The following is a 23,221-nucleotide window of genomic DNA, read 5'->3' on the forward strand; positions in this document are numbered from 1 at the left end:
GATTGGTCTATTAGGCTTCATGACTCATTGTGGGCATATAGAACAGCTTATAAGACTATTCTAGGGATGTCTCCCTATCGTCTTGTCTATGGCAAAGCATGCCATCTCCCTGTGGAAGTTGAATACAAAGCTTGGTGGGCCATAAAGAAGCTGAACATGGATCTGATTAAGGCCGGAGAAAAGAGATTTCTAGACCTTAATGAGATGGAGGAATTGAGAAATAATGCTTATATCAACTCCAAAGTTGCAAAACAGAGGATGAAGAAGTGGCATGATCAACTCATCTCCAACAAGGAATTTCAGGAAGGGCAAAAAGTTTTGATGTATGACACAAGACTCCATATCTTTCCTGGGAAGCTCAAGTCAAGGTGGATTGGTCCATTTGTTATTCACCGAGTATATTCCAATGGAGTGGTGGACTTATTGAATTCCAATGGCAAGGACAGCTTTAGAGTCAATGGATATCGTCTTAAGCCGTTCATGGAGTCATTCAAATCAGAAAAGGAGGCAATCAACCTCCTTGAACCTCAAAAAGCCTAAGGGAAATGGGTTTGCTGGACGTGGTTTAACCACAGTCCAAAATTTTTGTAAATTTTGTAAATTTTCAAGTTGTTTCCATGCTTTTGATTTTAGTTTTTGATCTTAAATCATGTTTTTAGGTGTGTTTTAATCGTTTTAAATGATCCCAGGTGGAAGAAATTTCAAGGAAATTGAAAAGAAAAAAATCGGGCCGAAATTGGAGCCGAAACAGAGCAAAAACAGGGGAAAAACAGAGCTCTGCGAAATTTCGCAGGATGAAGGAAACTTCTGCGAAATTGGCATTTTGTTGCCAAACCATTCCGCAGCACTGTAGAAGCCTCTGCGAGTGTGTTTCGCAATTGCGAAAGTGAATTTGGCACACGAGTGCCACTTCGCAGAACAGTAGCATCCATTTCGCAGCTGCGAAACTCATTGCGAAGTGGTAAAGCCTGATTTCGCACCAAAAGTCCCTTTCCGCAGGGCATTTCGCAATTGCGAAAGTGGATTTGGCACACGAGTGCCACTTCGCAGCACAGTGACATCCATTTCGCAGCTGCGAAACTCACTGCGAAGTTGCTGCGAAAATGGCAAGTTGCTGCGAAATTGGCGTTTTGTTGCGAAATGTAATCTGACCCCTGGGCTTCCGTTTTTCCTATTTATACCGGTCAAAAGTGCTGCGAAAAGGGTTTCAAAAATTAGAGAGCCATTCTCGCAGCCCCTTCATCTTCTTCGCCAAGCCACGCCGTTCGCTTTTCCGGTCGTCTTCTCCGTTTAGCAGCGCCGGCCAAAGATCGATAGCCCGAAATGGCACGAACGCGAGGAGCAAAATCTTCATCTCCTTCGAACCGCAAAAGGGGTCTGCGAAAGGAGCCAAGTCCAGGTTCTGTTCCAGAACCTGCTCCAAAGCCTTCGCCGTCGAGACCAAATCCTTCTCCAGTGAAGCCGGCGCCACCAAAGCCGCCGGCAAGGCGATATTTAACAAGATCAGGCGGTCAGCCATTGAAGAAGAAGCCCAGGGTTGAGAGCTCTGAGCCAATTGATTTGACTGAGCAATCCCCTGAGAAATCCCCAAATCCTTCACCGGTTCAATCTCCAGTGCCGTCACCGGTTCCCTCGCCAATTCCCTCACCTGAAGCAACTCCAATTTCATCGCCGGTACCATCTCCGGCACCCCAAGAAAAAGCTCAGGAGCCTCCAGCGCCAATTCCAGAGCCCCAAATTGCAGCTGAAGCACCTCTGGAAGAAGTGATCCGAAGGCCATTGCTCCCCCAGCCCCCAATCGAAGGAAACTTGGATTGTCGAACACGGGCATTCCATTCTGAATTGAGCTTCGACTTAGCAGCATTCAGAGTGAGGCCAGAGCTTGCCCAATCCTTCCAGCTGCTGAGGAGATATCATATGGAGCATCTGCTAGCTCCAAGGGATTTTTTCTATCCCCGGGTAGTCACGGACTTCTACCAGACCATGACAACCAAAGAAGTAAGAAATCCAACTCTGATCCATTTCATAATTGATGGAAGGCATGGTATTTTGGGAGCAAGACACATTGCTGAAGCTCTGCAAATTCCTTTTGAGCCAACCCAATTCGACAATTTTAAAGCTTGGACAAATCCAACTGAGTTAGAGATGGTTAGCACCCTCTCCAGAGGAGCTGCAAATCGGTCACACCTGTTGAGGGGGGAGCTACCTCCAGTGATGTTTTTGATTGATGCCTTTTTGAGGCATAATATCTATCCCCTGCAGCATTGGACCCAAAGAAGGGGAGTTCTCTTGGAAGCTCTATACAAGATGTCTGAAGGATTCTTCTTTGGGCCTCATCATCTGATCATGGCAGCCCTTCTATACTTTGAGGAAAAGGTTCACAAGAAGAAGCTTCAAAGAGCAGATTGCATTCCACTCCTCTTCCCACGGCTGCTATGCCAAGTTTTGGAGCATCTCGGATACCCCTCTGAGCCTCAGCAGGAAAGAAAGAGAATATGCCGTGAGCCATTTACCCTTGATAAATGGAATAATATGACGGCCTACAAAATTGATCAGCCTGGGCAGCCTCAGCCAGCAGCAAGGAGAGCCTCCCCAAGACATCCACCTGAAGGTATAACACTTGCTACTCCTGCCATCCCTCGAGCTCCACCAGCTGCACCTGCTCCATCACAGCCATCCACATCAGCTGAGCCGAGGATGGCCATCCCTATATCCGAATATCGAGAGCTGTGCCGAGCATTGGAGACTCTTACAGCTTCCCAGAGCAATCTTGCTCAGGAATTGGCAGCCATCAAAGCATGCCAGGAGCAGATGTTAGCCTCTCAGGCTCAACAAGCTGCCATCCTAAGGCAGCTTCAAGTCCATTTCGATCTGCCACAAGCTGTAGAGCCCTCCATTCCTACTCCACCAGAGCCACACTCTCAGCCTTCAGAGTCTCAAGCTCCAGAGCCCGAAGCCTCAGCTGATCCAGCTACTGAGGAGGCAGATCCTTCTGCCTAGCACTATCACCCCACTTATCAGACATTATATATATTTGCTATTTATGTTTTTATGCATGTTTGTTTTGTTTTAGTTGAAATGAAATCCCAGTATTTTGGTATATATATGGGATCCCTTGTGTTACTTGTTTTTAGCATTGTAATTAAATGAACTCAAAGTAATACAAGTTGACTATTTCTTGTTAAAAGTTAGCATTAAATTCTCCTTATTTCCTTTTCTCACATATTCTATTCTTTTTGAAACATGTGGTTTTCCCCAATCAATATTCGAATTTGATATCAGCATGGAGGTACCACTTCCTCCCTTTTATTACAGTCACTCAAATCACATTGAGGACAATGCTCAGTTCGGTTGGGGGGTATGAGGAAGGAAGTAGTCTAAACCTTTTTGGTATTGCAATTATTGGTTAATTAGTTGTAGTTTTTACTTTTTACTCTAGTGTTACTCTATTCTCCATGAATTTTGAGGAAAAATTTTCAAATTAAACCAAGAGAAATTGAACTGTTGTTTTTCACTTGACTTAGAGTATGGATTATGCTTACTAAAGTGGTCCAATTGTTGAAACTTCTACTGTGATTGAATTTAGTTCTTCCACTTTAAGCTATCCACACACTGTGCACATTAGTTTCCGATTATAAGATGAAAAGCTATTTCCCTCTTGACTTAGGATAATTTTGAGACTTGGTATATTTGACCTCATTTGATAAAAATTGAAACACCCTGCAAAAGGCCAATGAGCCTTTGAAATAAAGAAAGTTGTTTGCTTGCCTTGAAACCCGAGCAAGGTCTGAGGGGCATATGGTGAAAGCCTTTAAAGCCTGGTGCCCTAAGCCTTAATTGGTTGGGAGTCACTGACCTCAATGCTCGTTACAAGGGTGAATAGGTAGAGTTAGCATATGGTAGATGCTTGGGTATTAGAAATTCATTCTTAAAAGTCCGGGGAAAAATCCGAGGAGTTAGTGGTTGAAAGATCCTTAAAACTTGGTGCCCTAAGCCTTAATTGGTTGGGAGTCATCGATGGACCCCCATTACATGGACAAGTCAGAAAGAGTACCCCATAAAGCTACCTTGAAAAAAAAAAAAAAAAAAAAAAAAAAAAAAAAAAAAAAAAAAAAAAGATGAAAGTGTGTTCTTTTCTTATTGATTTTGGTCAGTTTGCTAAAGTGTTGAAAAGAGATAGGTTGGGGGGTGAGATTAGTAGCATTTTATTCTCGGAAGCTAAAGAACCAATACACATAGATTTTTGTGGAAGATTGAAGTTTAGTTCTTAGAAAGTGAAATGATTTTAAAACTTCAGTTTGCATAATGCACTCCCTTGATTGACAGTGTTTAGCATAAGTGTTATGACTCTTGTTGAGATTTGGGTTTGTATTTCTTTAATGATTCATGTGAGAATTAGATCATCATGCCACTTGAGAATTATTTTCCTTTAGCATGATGTTGTAAATTGTAGATTAGTTTGCTATTTATTTTTAATTTTCTCTCCTATATTGCTAAGGGACTAGCAATATGTCGGTTGGGGGGAGTGATTACTACTCAAAAAGTGCTATTTGATAGCCTTTAATTAATCCTTTTTATCACTTTTGAGTAGTAGTTTAGGCCTTTTAACTCAATTGGCATGTTAAGGATCCTTTAAAGCAATTTTGATCACTTTGTGCAAGTTTTGGTGTTTTTGTTAGTATTGTGATCACCAAAGCAAGTCAAGAATGAGGAGAGCTATGAGGAATCTTGGGCAAAGCTTAGAATTCAATTGCCAAGAGTGAATCCGGATTGCAAGGAGAAAAAGCAAAGAGAATCTGCCATGGAGCATATTCTTGATGACAGTCGTAGCAGCCACTTTTGGAGCACTTTCTGAAGTCTAAATGATGCAAGCTATATACCATTTCAAAGCTCAGGAAGTCAACAATCCAATGCTTCAAACGGTGCGCGATTTGGAGTTGAAACGAAGAAGTTGCAGCCATTACAAGCCAGTCACTCTGAAGTGCTGCGGAATCAACCTTTTGTTGCGAGAATTTCGCAACACTTTTGTACAGTAAGGTGTTTCTCCTTCTGACGATGCACGAACCATGCCGCGAGAAGGGAGCTGGAAACTTCAAGGTGGAAGCCAACTTTGCAGCCTGGTGAAGATAGCTTGGTCTTGCGAAATAATTTCGCAGCCCTCTTGGGTGTCTGCGAAATTTCGCAGGCACCACTTTTCTCCTGCGAAATGGCTCCTGAAGCCTCCCGAAGCTTGCTACCGACATTGGGAGATATTTTCCATTAGATTTTTGTTGTCTAAATCCCAAAATACTCCTTGTAAACCACCAATTACATGATTCCTTAGTTTTTAAGTTAGTAAAAAGACCAAATATCAGTGTAAGAATTAGTTTTATATTGCTTTAATATAAATACCTCTCGGGAGCCTGTTCTCAGGGAGGAGTTCCTTCTGTAAACGTTTGGTAAGCTAGTAAAGGTCTTTTCTTTCTACTGCCTTACCTTCTCACTTTGTATTTTCATTTTATTTCTAAGTTATGAATTCTCTGAGGAGTTTTCCCCAGAGAATGAGTAACTAAACCTCCAATTCCTTGGAGCTAAGGTTGCCGGGGAAGGTTCCAAGTGCAAGAATGCAAAGCTCTGTGGTTTTAGCTAGTAATGAAGAGGAAGTGAAATCCTTTAGTGATTTCAATGTTTTTAGTTAACTTAAAACACCTTGGAGTCACCTAGGCCAACACTTGGTAAGGCAAGTGATTTCCAACCGTGGAAATGCACTAGTTTACCCCTTGCGAGCCTCTGGTAGGTGACTTCAAGGTAGGATTTTCTGGAATTACCAACACTTGGTAAGCTTTTGGACTCTTAGGAGGCATCCATTAGTTATCTCTTGCGAGTTTGTGAAGGGAAGTCCAAGGTTAAAGATCACCTTGAATGGTAAGTGCTCGTGAGAGGCATGAACCATTGCAAGTTGCATCAGTGAGAGAATTAAAGTGAAATCTAATTGAAGGAGTCTCTGTACATCACCGGTTAGAGACTTGACTCTAAGTTGAATCTCTAATGCGAGGAAATGAACCATCTGACCGGAGCTATGTCTTTTGCATGAGGAACCACCCCAGTGAACCTAAATCTCCAAGGAATGCTTTTCTTCCTAAATTATTCCAAACTTCTGTTAAGTTAGTTAGTTTAAATCTCAACCTTTACCAATCAAAGTTTGTGTTTTATTTCTTAAACTAACCGTGAAATGAAACAAAACCAATTCACTTGGAATTGGTATCCTTGATTGCTTGCAAATCATTCCCAGTGAACGATCCTTAGAGCCACTATACTATAGTAGCTTTGTATTTGCTACCCTAGTGTATGGTGTTATAGGTATAAATTTTGTTGATCACTTCCTCAATCAAGGAGCACCAGCTGAACACAAATCAGCTGAGACACCAATTGGGCATGAGTCAGTTAAGGAATCCATCTATTATTTCCCAATTCCCATACAGCCTCATTGACCTCACCTTATCAGCTTCAGGACTTATAGAAGATCCAATGCAGTCATTGGGTAGGCTTCCCAACCTTAGAAGTCTTAAATTGCTTGCCAAATCTTATTTAGGGAAGAACATGCTTTGCTCTTTTGGAGGGTTTCCTCAGCTTCAAGTTCTTAAACTATGGAAGTTAGAGCAACTGGAGGAATGGAATGTAGAGAAAGGAGCATTACAAGCTCTCCGAGATCTGGAGATTAGGTTCTGCAGAAGTCTAAAAATTCTTCCCGTAGAATTGCTACATAGAACTCTGTGGAAAATTGAAGTTATACCTGCCCAGTAAGTTCACTACTAGTCTCTTGAAAATTGGTTTATGACCTGCTTAACATGAGATGATTTCCTAATGTAACCAACAACCTGATGCACCATTGTGTTTTTCCCCTTTTTGTTTTGTTTGATTAGGACGTGAGAAGCTATGCGAGAAGGTTCCGGTCTACTTCTTCGTGTTGGGCTTTGTTTTCCATTTCAATGTTTTTGCTATTGGAGCAGATATTCAAATACTCATGAGGGCAGTTCTCAGTTGCAACAATTTATAGAGCTGATTTCAAATTGGGTTTTCATCCTTTCTGCTCATTATTTTGTTCTACCATTGATGATAAGTTCTTGTCTTTCAAACCTTAAATGCATAATGTAGTGTACTTGCTAGTAGATTCTATAACTTGTGTGTGAACTGTAGATTCAGGGCATCATGAACACAATGGAGTTGTCGGTGTGAAAAATGGTAGAATTTTGCTTTGTGATTGTATTTGGGTTGAATAGAGTAATTTCTTCTTTCACTTGATGATGTTTGTGAATGCATATTTGGAGAAAACAATATATATCACTATTCTCTTCTTGCCCAGATAAATGAAAGAGAGTAAGATTAATCCTCCACCTTTAATGTTAGAAATCATAATACTAATACATTATAGCTAGTTTTTGAAAATTCCTATCTGTAGTTTAGTTTGAAAATATGTTGATCATTTTGTTTATGATCAACATCGTACTGCACAACCAAAAATTAAATAGTTATTGGATAAAATATAGCAGAGTTACTAATAAAAAGCTAAGTGTTGGTGTGAATATACTTTCTATTTTCTATTTTAAAAACAAAAAATAATAGTAATTTTTGTGTTTAATTTGTAATTTCTATGTAAAGCAATAAAACTTTTAGAGATATAATTGTTTTCAAATTAAAAAAAAAATTTATAATAGTTTTTAAGGAGAAAAAGTGAGTCTATATTTTTGTATAAAATTTTTTACTTTTTATATCAAATTATAACTATTATTTTAAAAAAATAAATAAATAAATAAAATATGTACTTAAACAACACTAATTGATCATTGGAAGAAAACATACTTGAATTTTTAGGTCACCTATACTTGGCATGGTTTATTTCTTAACATCTAGGAGGAATGAAATCTAGAATTCCATAGAATTTTCAAATGTCAACAACCAACAAAAGGAGAAAGAATAGCAACAATCATTTTTTAAATTGGGTCTTATACTTAATTATAATGGTAACCTACATTTGAAATATACATTATCATACATTTGGTTTTGGAAGGAAATTCATATCCAAAATTTTAACGACTTAAAAGCTTAGTGCAAAGTTTGTGCAAATAGTTGATAGGATAATAGCATGAAGACATGTTCATGTTTTTAAGAAAAGTTTAATACACTAATATATAATTGATGTGAATAAAATAATTATATTATAAATATATTGCATAAAAATAGTTCAGACAAATAACTACACGTCTTTTATTTGGCTTGTTAAGTAATTTGTGGACATGACCGGAGCTATAAATCATATAAGTCATTCCTTAATCAATATTGTGAAATATATTCTTTGTACATTTTCTCATATTCTTTATATCATTTACTTTTTTTATTCCTTGTAACATATTTTACTCTCTTTGTACCTTTCCTCATACACATTCTTTGTACTTATTGTCATTCTTGCATGGCACCTCTTTGATAGTTATATATCCCTTTTTCATATTTTTTTTGTACTTTCTTATAATGTTTCCTATCATTCTCATATTTTCATACTTATATAAGAAAAAAAAATGATTCAAAAGTCAAAGGTTTTTTTTTAAGAAAAAAAAAAACATATGTTTTATATGAAAAATATGGTTTAATTTTTTTTTTAAATTAATGAATAATTTTTTACAATGCCTAAGGTAAAAAGTAAGATAAATAAAATGATACAAAAATATTGAAGTTGGTTAAAAACAAATTAACAACAAATATAACCAGCTTGTTTCCATTTGACCAATGGTAAACTCAACTATAAAAGGGTATGTTTGGAACGTGTTTCCAAAATTTGTTTTCTTTGCTTGAGAACAAAAAACACTAAAAAACATGTTTGGCAATTGTTCTCCTTGTTCACAAAGTTGTTCTCTATGTTCTCAAATTGATTTTTTGGAGAACAATTTGAAGATATTTTCTTTGTTTTCTACACTGTTAACTAAACAAAAAAATGCCCAAAAAAAAACACACATACACATAAAGAGACACAAACCCTCAAACCTCAAATTAAACAAATTGAACCAAATCCCAAATCCACACATAGAAATGAAACATATAGGGAGAAGAAGACAGGTTTGATTGAAAAATATAACTTTTTATTGAATAATCTTCGATGAATCCTACCTAAGAGAACCAATCCCTTTTTATATTCATTGACTTGACAAAAAATAAAAGGAAATAAAAAATCACGGAATGAAATCAAGAAACAATTGCCAAACTTGGCTTATTCAAAAATACTCAAAATAACCCAAAATAAAACCTAAAGATCATAGAATAAAATGGGTCTGCCCATTCAGAAAAGCCTTATCCTCAAGGCTGAAACGGAGGAAACCTTTGTTGTAACTTAAATGCATCCTCACACATTGCATCTTAAGAAAACGAATTTGACCATTGAACCAACCATTGTGTCATAGGACAATTTTTCTATTTGACCACTCTCCTATCCAAGACAGAAATAGGCTCAAGTTGCAACTGTCCATCTTCTTGCGTTGCTGGTAACTCAATGACAATATTGATTGACTTCCCAATTTTCTTCTTTAAGCAAGAATCATAAAAGCAGGATGAATTTTTTACCCAACTGGTGGTAATTCCAATTTGTAGGCAACTTGTCTAGCCCATTGAATAATCTTGTATGGCCCAAATAATTAAGGAGACAACTTATTATCTTTGAATGCCATAGTAATTGTTATAAGGTTGCAAATGAAGGAAGATCATATCTCCTACTTCAAATGTCCTTTTTGGTCTATATACATTTTTATTCTAGCTTGGGCTTGAATAAGGTTGTGGGCCCACATTTTCACATGCATCCCCACTAGATGGCAAGACTCGTTTTTTAAGATGAAAAACTGTATTTTATGAAAAATTGGAGTCGCTACTCATTTTTATTTTTTATAAAGAAAACAAAATAAAAAACTAAAACCCTAAGAAAAATGACTCCATTAACTATTAAACTTTTGGAAAAACATGTCTTTGAAAAATTTGAGTATAAGTCCAAGGATTAGGTTACCTATTGAGAAGGTACAGTGATCAATCGTAGCACTTTAGGTTTCTACTAACTAAGTTGAGGGAAACATTACAATTAATTAATAGATTAGGGATATCAAGAAAAAAAAAATGATGATTTTGTCTAAGGTCAAACAACATGTTATTCACAACAAAACAATCATACCAAAAGAAACACCCATATAGGACAAGGAGATTGGCGTATTTGAGCTACATCCCAAAGCGCTTTCATGAAAACATTCAAAGTTAGTTTAACAAATATAACATACAACATGCATTCAATCCATTCAAATAATCAAAGCAATCAAAACAATATCATACATTAAAAAGATTACAAACAAGGTCTACATATTTACAAAATTAAAGAAGTAGGAAGTGCAAGGGACATACCTAAATAGCATGCATACACAACTAGGGATGGCAATGGGGCGGGTTTTTTCGGGTACCCGCCCCGCCTCGCCCCTAATGGGACAAGGTTCAATTTTAATAAATAGGTTTGGGATTTTTTTTAAAACCCAGGGCGGGTTCGGGTATTGCTTGGTCCCGTCTCGCCCCGCCCCGTCCCGCCTCGATTATATATAAAATTAATTTAATTTAATTTTTATTTTACTATTTTAATATATAGATAATAATAAAATATTTTTAATAAAGTAAGTTATAAAAAATATAATAATTTAATTATTTGTAAAATATGTTTATTTTAATGTAATTAAAAATTTTAAAAGTAATTTTTTTTAAAAAAAATTAAAAATAAAAAAAAAAAGTTAAACGGGGTGGGGCGGGTATGGGAATTTATCATCCCCGCCCTGTTTAATTTTTTAAATAGGACAGGGATGTGAATTACTTTGAATAAACGGGGCGGTGTTGGGATGAGGGCAACCCATCCCGAACCCGCCCCATTGCCATCCCTATACACAACTCACAATGCGCTTGTATATAGCTAGAAGAGGGTTAGCTTACAAGAAGTAATAATTAACCTAATCAAAACCACATATTCTACATGATGTATTACAAATTGAATTAAGAGTTAGGAAATTCGAATAATACACAACACCAAGGCCCATACTTCCAATAAACATGCAATTACCAAATGAAACCACATAAAATACCAAAAGTGATCCTAAGACTTAAATAAAAGCTTATCTATCCTGTATGACATGTTTATAACACATAACCGAAGTTAGATTAATTTACAAGTGAACTAAAGATGTCAGAATGGATAACTTATTTCAAACACTCAGCAAACTCATAATAGAGACATTCATAAGAAAAATTCGAAAAAAGTATCTAAAAGCAATATCTCATCCAAATATATATATATATTATACAACAACCTTATCATGTCTATATTACAGAACACAAACCAAAAAGTTAAGTCAAGATATGTCAAATAGCTTTAGAATAAATAACATGTCAAGTACAGTAAAAGTCATCAGCATGCAATAAAAAATAGGAGTCTTCACAAAACAAATTCTAAAAAAGTAGCTAGAATGTAAATTTAATTACAAAAAATTTTAGGGAGAATATCCTATATGAATATGGTAGCATGTTTTCTTTTCTTTTCATGTGGAAACTGCTTTGATATTTATAATGGAAAGAGATTTTTTTAATTTTATATTGGAAAGTGGCTTTTGAAAATAGTTTTTAATATTTACAATGGAAAGTGGTTTCTAAATATATGCACATAACTATTAAGAAAAATATATATGTTAAAACCTTTAGAAAAAAAAAACTTATCAAAAATTTTATTTTCGTACAAATCACTAAAATTTTTATATTAAAACACTTTAAACAATTAACTTACCAAAACTATATTTACATACATCACTAAAAATTTATATTAAAAACACTTTCAAAAAAGAATTAACTTACCAAAAATTATATTTACGTATATACCACTAAAAATTTTATATTAAAATACTTTAAACAATTAACTTACCAAAATTATATTTACATACATACCACTAAAAATTTTATATTAAAACTTTTTAAACAATTAACATACCAAAGTTATATTTACGTACATACCACTAAAAATTTTACATTAAAACACTTACCAAAAAATTTAGTGAACTAAAACAAAGCATCTAAGTGACCTAAGCCTAAGAAGTGTCTAAGTGAAATCTAACCTAAAAGGTGAACTAAGTGGAAAATGATCTAAGTGAAACCTAACCTAAAATCGAAGAGCGACCAAGGTCATAGTGAGGGTCCAAATGAGACCTTGAACCAAGGGTCCCTATAGGTGGCTCATAAAAAGAAGTTGCATGAGTGTCAATGGGCCACCAGGGAACTACTGTGGAGTACTAAAAGAGCACTCAATAGGACATGTGCTAAGGGGACAAAATGAAAGGTTGTAAACCCTCAATTTTGTCCCTTTAGCACATGCCTTTAAGTTCACTTCCAATGTTCCACAATAGTTCCTTGGTGGCCCATTACTACTTGTACTACTTGCCTTTTTTTGAGCCACCTCGGAGACTTTAGTTGAAGGATTTATCAGACCTCTCATTGTGCTCTTGGTAGCCCTAATTTAGACTTAGTTTTTTTTTTTTTTCCTTTATTTTTGGGATAGCATTTAGGTGCACTTTTAGATAGCACACTTAGGCATGTTTAGGTCACTTGGACTTATTTAGGTTACTTAGGCTCATTTAGACACACTTGACCCATTAGATATTTTTAGCGTGACTTGTATGACTTGCATGGTTGTATGCCTTGTATGGCTCAGTTTTTATTTATTTATTTATTTTCATTTCTACTTTTATTATTATCAATCACTTGCTTATTTTTATTTGTTATCTTCCTTATATATATATATATATTTAATTTTTAGTTAACTTATTTATTTATTATTGTTTTACCATTTTCTAATTTATTTACTTATTTATCTATTCATTCAATTATTTAATTTAATAAATTCCACGCTTTTGCAAGGAAACTTACCATTGGATTTTAAGGAATGTGGGACTCTACTTGGAAAAGAGGTTTTTGAGGAGTTTGAAATTCAAAGGAAAGACATGGCATATAGACATGGCGGGCATCTAAAAGAAAAGGGAGTTTTGATTCATTAAGGCTCGCCATCACATAGTCGTAGAAAGAGGCCACAAGGGATTCTGAACATCAATACGACTGCAGATTTTGAAAGAAAAGGGACTCTCCTTGAGGAGGTTTTCAAAAGGGACTTTGAAGGGGCACGCATGGAGAACTGGGGAAAGATTGGAAAAAGAAAGAAAGATGGAGTTTTAAAAGGGGGGACTTTCAGCACGCATGAGGAAGAGGAAAAAAGAAGGTTTGGAAAAAATGAGACTTTCAGCACACATTGGGAATGGACAAGCAAGCAGAACAGAGAGAGAAGTCTGAAGAAAGAAGAGAAAAACAGAGGAGGACTCCTCCAACAAAAAGGAAGGCTGCCTTTGAAAGACAACGAGCATATCTCCATTAGAAACTCTCCAAGGCAGCCAGACCAAGGACTGGGTTTTAAACAAGAGGCAATAACATTGCAACTGCAGGCAGTAGTTGACTGGGTTTTAAAACTGAACCAACTCCGGTCTTTAAGGCTCAAATCTATTAATGAAAGCAATCAGCCATGGGATCTAGAGTTGAAGCCTTTAGTAAGCCTTGTGAATCTTTCTTACATTTAATTGCTCGGACGGTTAAGGAATCCATCCATTATGTCCCAATTTCCATACAGCCTCATCGACCTCACCTTATCAGGGTCAGGGCTTGTAGAAGATCCAATGCAGTCACTGGATAAGCTTCCCAATCTTAGAAGTCTTAAATTGCTTGCCAAATCTTATTTAGGGAAGAACATGCTTTGCTCTTTAGGAGGCTTTCCTCAGCTTTGAGTTCTTAAACTATGGAAGTTAGAGCAACTGGAGGAATGAAATGTAAAGAAAGGAGCACTACAAGCTCTCCGAGATTTGGAGATTAGGTTCTGCAGAAGTCTGAAAAATCTTCCTGCAGAATTGCTATATAGAACTCTCTTGAAAATTGAAATTATATCTGACCAGTAAGTTCACTACTTCATCTCTTGAAATTTGGTTCATAACCTACTTTAACATGAGATGATTGCTTTGTGTAACAAACAACCTGATATGCCATTGTGTTTTCTTTCTTTCTTTTTTTTTGTTTGATTAGGGTGTGAGAAGGTAAGCGAGAAGGTTCTGGTCTACTTCTTCGTGTTGGGCTTTGCTTTCCATTTCAATGTTTTTGCTGTTGGAGTAGATATTCAAATACTCGTGAGGACAGTTCTCAGTTGCAACAATGTATAGAGCTCATTTTTTTGAATTGGGTTTCCATCCCTTCTGCTCCTTATTCTGTTCTACCATTGATGCTATGTTGTCTTTCAAACCTTAAATGCATACTGTTTTGTACTTGTTAGTCGATTCTATAACTAGTGTTTGTGAACTGTAGAATCAGGGCATCATGAACACAATGGTGTTGTGGGTGTGAATGTTATAGAATTTTTCTTTGTGATTGTATTTGGATTGAATAGAGTAATTTTTTCTTTCAGTTGATGATGTTTGTCGGACAGAATTTAACCAGTCTGCTGGAATGCACATAGGGAGAAAAAAACTGTTTTCTTCTTTCCCAGATGGATGAAGGAGAGTAAGATTAATCCTCCACCTTTCTGTAGCTTATTTTGTAAGTGTATTAGGTTCAAAGTCTTCAATTACGTTATATAGATATATCAAAGTAATACTTCCTGTTGCTCACAAGCTCAGATCAGAGCCCACCATGGCTTGCATGGCCGCTTACATGCTCTGCCCATTCCAGTAGTTAGTCCATTTAGTCCAAATACAATCTCAAAGCTTACACCCTTTCCTGTTTTTTTTAAATTTAGAAGAGCCTACCACTACAGATTTGGACATTGGATCGTACAATATAATTATGGAGCAATAGTTACAACACCCATTTGAAATGTGATTCATCCACCTCCAAACCAAAACTGCTGGTTATTGAAGGAGAAGAACAGAGAGTTTCTCTAACAGCCTCCATCCAATGCTTCCTGACATGAGATATCTCTCTCTGTCCTGCTTCCTTAATTTGAACCTGTTACATACTCATCAGCACTGAAGTTCTAACTCTGCAAGTGAAGGAGATAAAAGCAAGCATGTGCTATTCGTTGCCTGTAGGCTCGCTAAGTCCCTACAACTCTTGGGGACATGTGAGAAATGGAGTCCAGAACAGAAATGGCATATGATATGTGATGTGTGGGTGGAGATGCTGTGTTATGCTGCAAGTCAGTGTCGATGGAATCACCATGCCAAGCAGCTGAGACAAGGGGGAGAGCTGCTCACCCATGTATGGCTTCTGATGGCTCATTTTGGTATAAGTGAACATTTCAAGATTTCACAACCCCATGACAACTGATGAGATTTTTGAAAAGAAAACATAAAAATACACATATTTTATTCACCCTTCTGTTTTCACAATGAACTCTTCATTTGAAAAGATAAGTTCACTGAACCTAATATTTTCAAGTGAGAGTTTCATGTGAAATCCTAAATTAATCACTCAGCCTCAAATTATACTATCAAATTTTAGTATAAATACCTTTCCATGCATCATCTATCTACTTTATAAATTAACAATTTTAAATAAATTGATATTTTTTAATATGATATTGAAACTTAGTGATGGTATATTGGTCTAATTTATTAAATTTATGTATAATCTCAAATAAAATATTGATAAACCCTAGTATTACGTTTTTAACATACGTTAAGAACACACTAAGTGATGGTGGGCCTGTTCCCTTGTATAAAAAACCCTACTTTTTATTACGTTTTAGTATCTTAGCATTGTAGTGTAGCCAATGCTAATGAGATTCAAACATACATAAATCTTTCAAATTCAATTGAAATATTTAAAAAAAAAAAAAACAGTATTTTGTCAAAATCCCAGTTTTCTAGGCCTATTCTGTTGTCCACTAGCCTTATCCTTCGGTTACTATTATTTTTTTTCACATGGATTTACAACCTTAGGTGGTAGTGCTACACAGCTTTCCAATGGCATCAAATGCACAATCTTATCTTCTATAGTCAAGCTGATTAGAAACACATCGGCTGGAGTACAGCTGCTTAATTACGGTCTGAACTGATTTTCTTGAGGATATGTACAAGCTAGGTTCTCCCTCTCTCTCTCTCTCTCTCTCCAAGTTCATGCATTCTCAATCCAACCCCTACAACTAAAATGTTAAATTCCCTATTTCTTTATCTTCTCTCATCCCTCACATATTTCGCAAGCAGTTTGGTTGTTAGAAATATTTAATTTTTACGTCAAAATTTTTACCTCTTTTTGCATCTTCTACTTACAAGAATTACAATAACAGGTGATCGTCACATGGATTTGCAATGTTTGGTTCTTAATGTGGTTCAAACGTTTGTATAGTCTGGTTGAAAGTCAAAGCTTGCAATGTGATCGTCACATGGATTTGCAGCCTTTTCCGATAGACGTTCAAAGTTGGTGGAACTTCTTTTACAAGTCCTGGAGGTGGGTTACACGTAGGTCGGGGGAAGTTGTTATAACAGGTGTCTATTTTCAATTGAGCTTGTTTTAAGCGGTTATGTTTTAGGTGGCTACAACTGGTTATACTTTCGGTGGCGCCAAGCAGTCTATTAAATGATAACTGATAAAAATGAAGAACAACAATTTTAAAAATTTATTATGTTTCTTAAAAAACCTCCACCATATAATCATACATAACATAACTCTTTGAGTATTTAATGTTTACCTCTTCAACAAGGTGTTTAAATTTTATACCCTCGAATACATATATTGCCCTAACTTCTTTAATTTCTGAAGTTACTCAAATCCTGAATACTTGGTAGAATTTCTCATTTTGTTCAAGAAACTCACTAACCATTTCCCACCTTATCTTTCTCATGTGGAAGTACAAAACCTTTCCACATCGGAGACATCTGTTTGTTTATGTCGACTCCCTTGAGTTACAAGTCTTTCAAAAGGAGCTTGCCTACCAGTATTCCTCTCAGAAAAAGGTGGAAGCAGTCCATTGTCTCTGACAGAGAAAAAGAAAAAGAAAAAGAAAAAGAAACTGATACTATTGAGTGGTCAATACGTGGTGGTCACTGTAAGTTGGCTTTCAGAGGAAAGGATAAAATGAAGGTGGTGACTGTGAATTGGGTTGGAAATTAAGAAAGAAAATGAGAATATAAAATGAAAAGGAAGGACAAAATGATCAGGGAAAGACTTAGGTGGTGTTTGTTTTTTTGGCTTTTTACTTAATGCAATTTCTTTTTAGAATTTAGGTTGTTTGTTTTTTTAATTTTTAATGACTTATTACTAAATTTTTAAAATTTTTTGCTAAATGAAAAAAGCTAAAATATTTGGCTTTTTCTATTGTTTTTGAAACCTCCCCTCAAAGCCCGACGCCCGACCTTAGCCCACCCATCCCCTCAAAGCTTTCTGCAATGGCATCCTCAACCCTCACCTCATCCCCAAAGCGGTAATTTCTTCATTCTCCTCCTCCATCGCTCTTCATCTGAGACTACACAGTTGGAAAGACGCTTCACTTTCAATCGACATTGTTGATCTGATTGAAGGTAACCCTCAACCCAAATTTATTTTGGATTTTCGGATTTTAATAGAGCAGTCGAGTCTCATTTCCCAATGCTTCTCTCTCTAAAACTCTCATTCTCTATTCTAGTTCACATATGCAAGTGCTCTTTTTAGGGTTTTTGAGTTCACGTGTTGCAGGTCCTAAGATAATTTTAGGATTTCTAGGCTCTGTTAGAGGAGCTGTGTGGGTGTTTCTTTTGTTTGAGTTCATTTTTAAGAAAAGATTTATAGGCTATTGATTTTGTTTAAGATTACAAAGAATGTGGGTATCGGGTATTTGGGTTTTTTTGTCTCAACAAGACCAAATCAGGAGTATTCAATGGGTGGTTGGGAGTTTAATTTCTATCTTTTGCAACCCTTTTGAATTAGTTGTTCAGACTCTCTTACACCATTTCTCTGATTGGTATGTGGATGCTTTGTTTGCTGAATTTTACTTGGGTTCTGTTTATGCATCATGTCCTTGTGATCGACTTCTGAATTTTTGGCTTTGGTCCATGGGTATCCATCCTTTTAAACTCTCTAATGATCTGGCTGCAGTGAGACTGTAGACTCTTATAGCATGTGCCTATATTTTCATATATAATCTATGGAATGTTTCTTGGATTCTGTTAGATGGGTTTAACGAACAGGGTTATAAGCTGCCTTGTTTATGGGTATGGTTTCTATTCCATCTTTGTAAAGTTCACAGTGATGCACTGTTGTTGGATTTGTTTTGTTGAGGTTGGGCCGAAATTGATTCTATCTTAACTTTGAAGTAGAATTAATTCCATCTTTGTAAGTACTTCATAAGCCAGAAACTTTTAGACTCAACTGGCCCGTGTACATTTGCTTGAACTTGCCTTAGCATCTTTGCTGTTAAATGGCTGCAAATGCTGTTACACTGTATGCTTCAAAAATAGATATTTAATGATAGGAACTGACAATCTCTGTACCAACATTTTTTTTTTCTTTTCAAATGGTGAATATTGCTTGCCGTATTGGCTTTAGGAGTTACACTCTACACTCACAAATCAGATTTGGTGTCCTAAAACTGAGTTAAAGGGAGGTCTGTTATGCAGGTCGTAGCTATTTGAGGAAGAGATTAAGAAGATTTTAGCTGATTTAAGGTTAGCATACCTTTTCAAACTTTGTATCTGAGTTTACTCAGGGGAACACAATATGCTGTTATAGTGCATGAAATTAGTCCATGGGGTTGAAACCTCTTCTAAGGGGAAAATTAGGGGAATGGGAGGAGTCGAATTAACCGTGGGGTAACAAAGCTACCATAGTCATTAGAAGGTAAGTGAGCCCAATCTGTGAGAGATTACTAGCAACAAGTTCTTCACAATTATAGGAGTTTCTTATCCAACTATTATCATTGAGAAGATTCTCCACTTTGGCTTAAATCTGGTACAGAATAAAGCCTGCATGACTACATATTTTGGAGCACTGTTTGTGTGACATGCATGTAAACTGTCATATACATTAAAATATTAAGATATTGGTTTTCAGCATATAAAAAAACAAACAGCTTAATACTTAATAGAAATAAAATTTAAAAAAAACAAACAACTTAATGCTTAATGCTATTAAGCATTATTTAGTATTAAGTTAAAAAAAAGTTCTATTTAGAATTAAGCCAAAAAAACAAACGCCACCTTAGTTTTACTTGTTAGTTCCCAGATTTTTTTTGCCAATGCAAGTTTGTTACTAAGGCCGCCTCCGCTCAGTCCTTTGCTGCTCGCGGCCAGCTTCATCTTGGCAGTGTGAAATGGCTACTGAGTTTTGTCGGGAGCTTTCTCGCCTCCATCTTCTTGTAAGAACAATGAAAATTTTATCAAGTCTGCAATTTCATCTCCCCTTATGTGATCCTCCTAAAATGACTGATTATTAAATATTTATGCGTTATTAATTTCAGTTGTTTCATTTTATTCATCATCCTCCAGCATTATGTTAGATATTTGCCTGAGTTTTCTTTTTTCTTTTTTTTTTTTCCCTTGGTTTAGTTTATATATTCTTGTTCGGATTGAAAAGCAAAACCCACACATCTTGATAATTATTAAGATTTGTGTGAAACTCTACGATGAAGATGAACGGCAGAAGAGATTCGGTGAAGATAGTCTTGTCTAGGGTCATAGCGAAACTCTTTGTTGTGTGGATTCAAGAACCAGCAGCTTTCGTTGGGGTCGAAGAAAAGGTCCAATGGATCCAAAGAGACTTGATGGACTCTTGGCTAAAATATATGCATGCCACAGAGCAATTAATGGATGTTGCCTATGATTTTGAAGATGTGATTGATGACCTTATACTCAGATCAGCCACAAAGCAGAGGAGGATAGGAAACTGGGAGAGGTGCCTTTTGTTAATCAGAATTCACAAGAAGCTGGAATTGATCAAGTCTAAGATCGCTGCTCTAGACTATCCCAGATGGGAAGCACAGGGTGGCTTCTCCTCTGACTACATTGAAGAAATTGTCTGGACGGACATCTTCTTGATACTTGGTCAGAGTGTGGCAAAGACAGTTGTTTCCCCACTGGAAGAGAAGGTATCAGCTCTGCTAGCTCAGGAGGCAATTCATCCCTGTACCAAGAAGAAGGCCATGCGGGTACTAGACAAACCCAGGTCTCTGAATGGTTTTCTCAAAGGCTTAGAATCAGTAGAATTAGATGCTGGTGGAATGGGTTGGATGGAGGAGCTGTCCCATGTTTGCCTGTCTGCTGTGGGAGCCATTGAGGACTTCATCAACAGAACACAACAGCTCACGAAAAGAAGTTGGATGGGACCTTCCAAGGGATTTCTTTCGGCTTTTGGCAAATTCGAATCTCAGGATAAGCTCGCTGTGGAGATGGACAAAATATATGCCAAGATCCAAAACCTCTCTATCCACCGGCCAACAGCAGTCAACTCACAAGGTCAAAGTAGGAACCCAAAGTATACCTTGGGTTCCACTGAGCGAATCCCACGGCAGCCAACAACGCAAGAACCTGATCTCGCCAGCTTTGGTGATGATGTGCATGCAATGATAGCACGGTTGCTTACAGATGATCAGAATTTCAGAGTGATTCCAATTATGGGTATGCAAGGCACTGGAAAGACAACCCTAGCAAATTTGATCTTTAACCATAAAGCTGTTGTGGATCATTTCCCCTTTGCTGCTTGGAGGTCAGATGGCTATCGATTTCAGCTACGTAACAAGGGAGAATTGTTGCAGTCCGGTCCAAGTCAACGCAGACTGTGGAGTAATCGAGACGAGATGCAACGGTTGATACCTTTCTTGATTAATGACAGGCCTCTGATAGTTGTCGATAATTGGAATTTCTTGGTCGACGACCTAGAAATGCTTCCAGATGCATTAAATGGCAGTAGAATTATTTTGCCCACTTGCGAAACAAAGCTACCTCCAAATCTCAAAATGAAGAGTGATCCTCACCCACTGCGGTTACGGACAGATGAGGAGAGTTGGGCATTGTTTACCCATGCTTTGAAATTTAGCATACCCCCAGAATTGCTAAAGCTGAAAGACGAAATTGCAAAAAGATGTGGGGGGCTGCCACTGCTGATTGTAAAATTGGCGGAAGCACTCTCACATAAGGATGCAACCATTGAGGAGTGGTCCACTGCACTTCAACAATTTCATCATGACCAACAGCAACTTTATTCCAATACCATCTACAAGATCCATAAGGATTTGTCCTTGTACATGAGGAGATGTCTATTTTATTTCACTTTATTTCCCCAAGATTTTGATATTCCGGCGAGGAGATTGATAACATTATGGGTTGCAGAGGATTTGGTACAGCCAGAGGGCGAGAATGAAACTCCAGAAGATGTTGCAGAAAGGTGTTTGAATTTGTTGATAGCCCAGGGAATGGTTCAATTGACAAAGAAGAAGCTTAATGGGAATGTTAAAATGGTGCGATTGCCCGATGCACTAAGACAATATTGGTCATCCAAAGCTCAAGAAGCCACATTTCTTGGATTTCATACTAACACAAGATCTGAGTCATCCCTAAGTACCAACAAGATCCGTCGTCTCGTTGATCATCTTGACAAAGAAGATATAAGCTTTGATCATATCCATGGTGATTACAATACCACTTCTACTTCTTTGACACCTTACTATGAAGATGTCCTTTCATTTCTGTCCTTTGATACTCGAAAAGAAAGCAAACCAGGAGAAGAAGTGGGAAACTTTCTTCGTCAAAGCATATCCAGGGGTTGCTTCCTAGTACTGCTCGTGCTTGATCTCGAAAATGTATTCAGACCAAAGTTACCTGAGGCAATTGGCAAACTAACTCGACTAAGGTACCTTGGCTTAAGATCTACATTCCTCGAGATACTTCCATCATCTATAAGCAAGTTGCAGAATGTTCAAACACTGGACATGAAGCATACTTGCATCAACACTCTTCCCAATTCAATCTGGAAGCTACAACAATTGCGACACATACACTTGAGTGAGAGTTGTCGAAGCAAACTTATGCTTCGACATGATACAAATTTTCCTACAATCCTCCAAACATTGTGTGGCCTTCTTGTAGATGAGGAGACTCCGGTAAGAGATGGCCTAGACAGGTTACTCAATATTAGGAAATTGGGATTAACAACGTCATCTAAACAAGACGCAATGTCATTGCAACTGCAGGCAGTAGTTGACTGGGTTCTAAAACTGAACCAACTCCGGTCTTTAAGGCTCAAATCTATTGATCAAAACAATCAGCCATGGGATCTAGAATTAAAGCCTTTAGTAAGCCTTGTGAATCTTTCTTACATTTACTTGCTTGGGAGGTTAAGGAATCCATCCATTATGTCCCAATTCCCATACAGCCTCATCGACCTCACCTTATCTGGGTCAGGACTTGTAGAAGATCCAATGCAGTCACTGGATAAGCTTCCCAACCTTAGAAGTCTTAAATTGCTTGCCAAGTCGTATTTAGGAAAGAACATGCTTTGCTCTTCAGGAGGCTTTCCTCAGCTTCGAGTTCTTAAACTATGGAAGTTAGAGCAATTGGAGGAATGGAATGTAGAGAAAGGAGCACTACAAGCTCTCCGAGATTTGGAGATTAGGTTCTGCAGAAGTCTGAAAATTCTTCCTGCGGAATTTCTACATAGAACTCTCTTGAAAATTGAAGTTATACCTGCCCAGTAAGTTCCCTACTAGTCTCTTGAAAATTGGCTTATAACCTGCTTAACATGAAATGATTTCCTAATGTAACCCATAATCTGATACAACATTGTGTTTTTCCATTTTTGTTTTGTTTGATTAGGGCGTGAGAAGCTATGCAAGAAGGTTCTGGTCTACTTCTTCGTGTTGGGCTTTGCTTTCCATTTCAATGTTTTTGCTATTGGAGCAGATATTCAAATACTCATGAGGGCAGTTCTTTGTTGCAACAATTTATGGAGCGCATTTCGAATTGGGTTTCCATCCCTTCTGCTCATTATTCTGTTCTACCATTGATGCTAAGTTCTTGTCTTTCAAACCTTAAATGCATCTGTAGTGTACTTGTTAGTAGATTCTGTAACTAGTGCGTGTGAACTTTAGAATGAGGGCATCATGAACACAATGGTGTTGTGGGTGTGAATGTTCTAGATATTTGCTTTGTGATTGTATTTGGATTGAATAGAGTAATTTCTTCTTTCAGTTGATGAT

General features: G+C 37.0%; 1 protein-coding gene across 1 annotated transcript; it reads left to right on the forward strand.

Annotated features, from left to right (window-relative positions):
- The first annotated feature begins 19,243 nt into the window (after positions 1-19,243).
- On the forward strand, positions 19,244-23,217 carry LOC104879487 (putative inactive disease susceptibility protein LOV1). The gene is made up of 2 exons (XM_059737168.1): positions 19,244-22,716; positions 22,839-23,217. The coding sequence occupies exons 1-2, from the start codon at positions 19,655-19,657 to the stop codon at positions 22,843-22,845; spliced, it is 3,069 nt and encodes a 1,022-aa protein (XP_059593151.1). The 5' UTR covers positions 19,244-19,654; the 3' UTR covers positions 22,846-23,217.
- Positions 23,218-23,221: the final 4 nt, after the last annotated feature.

This window comes from Vitis vinifera, chromosome 5 (genome assembly GCF_030704535.1).
Source record: "Vitis vinifera cultivar Pinot Noir 40024 chromosome 5, ASM3070453v1".
Lineage (NCBI taxonomy): Eukaryota > Viridiplantae > Streptophyta > Magnoliopsida > Vitales > Vitaceae > Vitis > Vitis vinifera.